Source organism: Enhydra lutris, unplaced genomic scaffold, assembly GCF_002288905.1.
Source record: "Enhydra lutris kenyoni isolate GAN:26980312 unplaced genomic scaffold, ASM228890v2 scaffoldscaffold1, whole genome shotgun sequence".
NCBI lineage: Eukaryota > Metazoa > Chordata > Mammalia > Carnivora > Mustelidae > Enhydra > Enhydra lutris.
Genome location: NW_019154085.1, coordinates 29,606,692 through 29,611,965, shown reverse-complemented (window position 1 = coordinate 29,611,965; position 5,274 = coordinate 29,606,692). Strand labels below are relative to the sequence as shown.

The window sequence follows — 5,274 nt, the reverse complement described above, 5'->3', positions numbered from 1 at the left end:
CGCTGAGCGCTGGAGCCCTGCGCCCTACGGAGGATCTGAGCGCTGCGCAGGGGATTCAACCAGGGCCGCGTCCGTGGGGAGGGAGCGGGCCCGCCCGCTTGGCCCGGGCCCTCCGGATCCGCCCCCTCCCCGGTCCCGCCCCCTCGGAGCTTCCTCCGGCTGCTGTGGGGCTGCTCCGCGGCCGGGGGCCCGCGGTCCCGGCGCCATGCGGGCATCGTTGCTGCTGTCGGTGCTGCGGCCCGCAGGGCCCGTAGCCGTGGGCATCTCCCTGGGCTTCACTCTGAGCCTGCTCAGCGTGACCTGGGTGGAGGAGCCGTGCGGCCCAGGGCCGCCCCAACCCGGAGATTCTGAGCTGCCGCCGCGCGGCAACACGAACGCGGCGCGCCGGCCCAACTCGGTGCAGCCCGGAGCGGAGCGCGAAAGGCCCGGAGCCGGCGCAGGCGCCGGGGAGAACTGGGAGCCGCGTGTCTTGCCCTACCATCCTGCACAGCCTGGCCAGGCCGCCAAAAAGGCCGTCAGGTAGGGATCAGCCCCGCCAGCCCCACCCCCTGGGCACTGGCGGGGACGGGCGCGCCGGGGAGGCCGCCGGAGGCTGGGTCAGGCTCCGGAAGGAAGGGGCCGGCCGGCCAGGAAGTCTTTAGCCCCGATGATTTCCGATGGCCCTGCTTCCCCAGGAGCTGTGTAACCCATCGGACGCCCTTTCTGTGCCCCGTCCAGGCCTGAGCTGAACTTGCCCTCCTCCGTCCTAAACTGGCTCCATCCTATGCCGTCGTCCTTCATAGATCCTATTAGCTCCCTAGTTGGGCTGTTGGATTTGGAGAAATGACTGGCATATAGGGTGGATGCATAGAGAGAGGGAAAGAGGAAAGAGAAAACTAGGATTTACCTGTTTCTCTTGTTCCGGGGTGGGACACTTCAGGATGAGATTTGTGGGGGAGGGGTGAGGTACTATCCCATTAATGCCTCTGCCCATGACTTGAAATTATTTTCTCCTAAGTAACCCCGAGTTCAGATTTCAGTTTTGCAACTTACCTTCTGCATTATGGAAGGTAAGTTGCTGGAACCCCTGAGCCCCAGTTTGCCCTTGTTCCAAACACACTCAGTGCATTCCTATGCCATGTATTCCCTTACATCCTTTGTGTGATGTATTTGAGGTATCATGGCATTATCATTATCATGGCATATTTATACGTGGTGTGTGGGGTGCCTGTGTGCTGAGCACTTGGCTAAGCGCTTTGATTAGATGCAATCAACCCCTTTTTGCAGAGTAGGCCACTGGGTGAGGTTGCAGTAGGTTAAATTAACTTGCTCAAGGACACAACTAAGTGGTGAGACAGAGAATCAGACCCACAGTGTATCTCTCATTTCTGCATGGATATTGCCATCTCCCCAAGGCACTGTGTAGGTAAGGCCAGTATTTCAGGTAAACCCTCATGACTCCTAAGAGAGAGTTGTTGTTCTTATCTATGTGGAGGGAAAGAAACAGACCCAGAGAGGATGGGACCTGCCAGAGCCTGTGTATGCTCTCTCCTGCCCGCCCTCTTGCCTTTTGGATAACCTTGTTCCCTCTTCTCCCCCAGGACCCGATACATCAGCACGGAGCTGGGCATCAGGCAGAGGCTGCTTGTGGCGGTGCTGACCTCACAAGCCACGTTGCCCACACTGGGTGTGGCCGTGAACCGCACGCTGGGGCACCGGCTAGAGCGAGTGGTGTTCCTGACCGGCTCTCGGGGCCGCCGGGCACCGCCGGGCATGGCCGTGGTGACTCTGGGCGAGGAGCGGCCCATCGGGCACCTGCACTTGGCGCTGCGCCACCTACTGGAACAACACGGTGACGACTTTGACTGGTTCTTCATAGTGCCGGATGCCACCTACACCGAAGCCCATGGACTGGCTCGCCTAGCCGGCCGTCTCAGCCTGGCAGCCGCCGCCCACCTCTATCTGGGCCGGCCGCAGGACTTCATCGGGGGGGAGCCCGCCCCAGGCCGCTACTGCCATGGCGGCTTTGGGGTGCTGCTGTCTCGCACACTGCTGCAGCAGTTGCGCCCCCACCTGGAAAGCTGCCGCAACGACATTGTCAGCGCGCGCCCGGATGAGTGGCTGGGGCGCTGCATACTGGATGCCACCGGGGTGGGCTGCACGGGTGACCACGAGGTGGGCAGATAAGCCGCCCCACCGGCACCTCCTGTCTGAGCTTGTACACTTGCCCCTCAGAGGCGAGGGGGTAGTTGGAAATAATAGCCCTGGGTTTTCCATGCCAGGGCTGTCAATTTCTATCCTTGTTACCTGGGGTAATTTTATTTACCCCTGTAACCTGGGTAAATCACTTTATCTCCTGAACTTCAGTATCCTCCTCCAGACCAATGAAAATAACTATTGCTTAGGGTTGTTATAAGGATTAGAAAAAATTAGGGAGCCTTGCACATAGTGGGTGTTCAGTGTTGACTATTATTATTTTCTTTGAGCCCCTGAACAGCTCTGAGGTAGGATACGTATGCCCATTTCATAGATGAGCTAGCAGAAGCTCGCCCAAAGTCACACAAGCTTACAACTGGTCAAAGTAGACTTAAACCCAGTAATCCTGTTGTGGACTCCCAGGTCCACAACATAAGGTCATAAGATGGGAAGATGAGGCACACAGTGGGGGTGGGATGGGTGGGGAGGCTATCTCATCCCTCTTTCCATTATGGACCCTACCCTTCCTCTCTCCAGGGAGTCCACTATAACTTCCTGGAGCTGAGCCCTGGGGAACATGTGCAGGAAGGAGACCCCCGTTTCCGCAGTGCCCTGACAGCCCACCCTGTGCATGACCCCATACATATGTATCAGCTGCACAAAGCTTTTGCCCGAGCTGAGCTGGAACGCACATACCAGGAGATCCAGGAGCTACAGGTATGGCCTGGGGCCCCAGGGATAGAGGGGACAGGTCCTGAGACGTCTCACAGATCCCAGGGAAGTAAAAACTAGCACTAGAGGGGTGCCTGGGTGGCTCAGTCAGTTGGGTGTGCTCCTTCGGCTCAGGTCATGTTCTTGGGGGTCCTGCGATCGAGCTCCACATTGGGCTCCTTGCCCAGTGGGGAGTCTGCTTCTCCCTCTCTCCCTCCCTCTCCCTCTGCTTATGCTTGTGCACTCGCACTCTGTCTTTCAAATAAATAAATAAAATCTTAAAACAAAAAAAAAAAAGCTAGCACTAGAGTCCAAGAACAAACCAGCTTCCCAGTCCCTGTTTGTTTCTGCCTCTGGAAACTTCCCTTTTCACTCTTAGGCTGCCCCAATCTGGGGAAATGTTAGGTGGGGCCCTGAGATAGCAGAGGTTGGCAGGGGAGTGGGAACCCATCCCAAGTAGTGTTGGCCAGCTGCTTAGTCCTCCAGCTGTGTGCTGGCCCTCCCCCGGTCTTTGCCTTACTCATGGTCTGTTTCTCCAACCTAGTGGGAGATCCAGAACACCAGCCATCTGGCGGCCGACGGGGAGCGCGCAGCCGCCTGGCCTGTGGGGATCCCTGCACCCTCCCGCCCGGCCTCCCGCTTTGAGGTGCTGCGCTGGGACTACTTCACAGAGCAGCACGCTTTCTCCTGTGCTGATGGTTCGCCCCGCTGCCCGCTGCGAGGGGTCGACCGGGCCGATGTGGCTGATGTTCTGGGGGCAGCCCTGGAAGAGCTCAATCGTCGCTACCATCCAGCCCTGCGGCTCCAGAAGCAACAGCTGGTTAACGGCTACCGACGCTTTGATCCCGCCCGGGGCATGGAGTACACGCTGGACTTGCAGCTGGAGGCGCTGACCCCCCAGGGCGGTCGCCGGCCCCTCACCCGCCGCGTGCAGCTGCTGCGGCCGCTGAGCCGTGTGGAGATCCTGCCTGTGCCCTATGTCACGGAGGCCTCACGTCTCACCGTGTTACTGCCTCTGGCTGCAGCCGAGCGTGACCTGGCCCCTGCATTCCTGGAGGCCTTCGCCGCTGCAGCACTGGAACCCGGCGATGCGGCGGCAGCCTTGACCCTGCTGCTCCTGTATGAGCCCCGACAGGCCCAGCGGGCAGCCCATGCCGATGTCTTTGCACCTGTCAAGGCCCATGTGGCCGAATTGGAGCGGCGGTTCCCCGGCGCCCGGGTGCCCTGGCTCAGCGTGCAGACAGCCGCACCCTCCCCGCTGCGCCTCATGGATCTGCTCTCCAAGAAGCACCCACTGGACACGCTGTTCCTGCTGGCCGGGCCAGACACAGTGCTCACGCCTGACTTCCTGAACCGCTGCCGCATGCATGCCATCTCAGGCTGGCAGGCCTTCTTCCCCATGCACTTCCAGGCCTTCCACCCGGCCGTGGCCCCCCCGCAGGGCCCTGGACCCCCGGAGCTGGGCCGAGACACGGGCCGCTTTGACCGCCAGGCAGCCAGTGAGGCCTGTTTCTACAACTCCGACTACGTGGCGGCCCGCGGGCGGCTGGCAGCAGCCTCGGAGCAGGAGGAGGAGCTGTTGGAGAGCCTGGACGTGTATGAGCTGTTCCTGCGCTTCTCCAGCCTGCACGTGCTGCGGGCCGTGGAACCCGCGCTGCTGCAGCGCTACCGGGCCCAGACGTGCAGCGCACGGCTCAGTGAGGACTTATACCACCGCTGCCGCCAGAGCGAGCTGGAGGGCCTGGGCTCCCGCACGCAGCTAGCCATGCTGCTCTTTGAGCAGGAGCAGGGCAACAGCACCTGAGCCCGCCCCGCACCCCAGAATCCTGGCATGACAGCATGCTCCCTCCTCCCCAACAACCCGAGCCACCTGCCAAGCCTCTCCAGACAGGGCTAGCTGCAGCCTCAGACCCCAGGGCCACCCACGGGCCCCCTCTCTCTAGCTCTGTGGGTCCTCAGGGTCAGGACAGGCCCCGGGGGGAGGTGCCTCCGGAGCCACCCCTCCCTGTCCCAGCCCTGGTCTCCCTGTCCGCCCCCCCCCCCCCTTGACGCTGCTGATTCGGGCTGTGGCCTCTTGAGTATTTATGCAGTGCAGTCTGCCTGACGCCGGTCTGGTCTCCTAGGGCCTCCTGGGGGCTGGGCTGTAGATGAGGGGTTGGGGAAGAGGGGAGCTGAGAGAAGAAGGGGGGTGTCCCCCAACTTCTCCCTTCTGGACCTGGATGAAGCTCCCTGCCTTTAATAAACTGGTTGAGTGTAGATTCGTGGTTTTGAGTTTTCAAAAGGTGGCCTGGGGACAGGGAGGGCTGGCCGTGAGGATGGAGGCTCCCTTGTCCTGGCTGGCGGGGGCCTGGGTTTCCTTTTTCCTGGGACCAAGCCATGCCTGTGCCC

General features: G+C 61.0%; 1 protein-coding gene across 3 annotated transcripts; it reads left to right on the top strand.

Annotated features, from left to right (window-relative positions):
- Positions 1–127: 127 nt before the first annotated feature.
- LOC111153290 (chondroitin polymerizing factor) lies at positions 128–5,142 on the top strand. 3 transcript variants are annotated; one of them, XM_022512348.1, is made up of 5 exons: positions 128–351; positions 424–519; positions 1,581–2,154; positions 2,713–2,892; positions 3,431–5,142. In XM_022512348.1, exons 1-5 carry the CDS (start codon positions 206–208, stop codon positions 4,688–4,690), a joined length of 2,256 nt encoding a protein of 751 aa, XP_022368056.1. In that variant the 5' UTR covers positions 128–205; the 3' UTR covers positions 4,691–5,142. The 3 variants fall into 3 exon arrangements, with proteins under 3 accessions (XP_022368056.1, XP_022368133.1, XP_022367971.1); XM_022512425.1 differs by having other exon boundaries at positions 128–365; positions 441–519; XM_022512263.1 differs by having other exon boundaries at positions 128–519.
- Positions 5,143–5,274: the final 132 nt, after the last annotated feature.

Bases quoted from the DNA above. Each gene is read 5' to 3' on its own strand.
- LOC111153290 (XM_022512263.1), top strand. From the start codon at position 206: ATGCGGGCATCGTTGCTGCTGTCGGTGCTGCGGCCCGCAGGGCCCGTA. The intron at 520-1,580 runs GTAGGGATCAGC...CTTCTCCCCCAG, and splicing joins GCCGCCAAAAAGGCCGTCAG to GACCCGATACATCAGCACGG. The intron at 2,893-3,430 runs GTATGGCCTGGG...TCTCCAACCTAG, and splicing joins AGGAGATCCAGGAGCTACAG to TGGGAGATCCAGAACACCAG.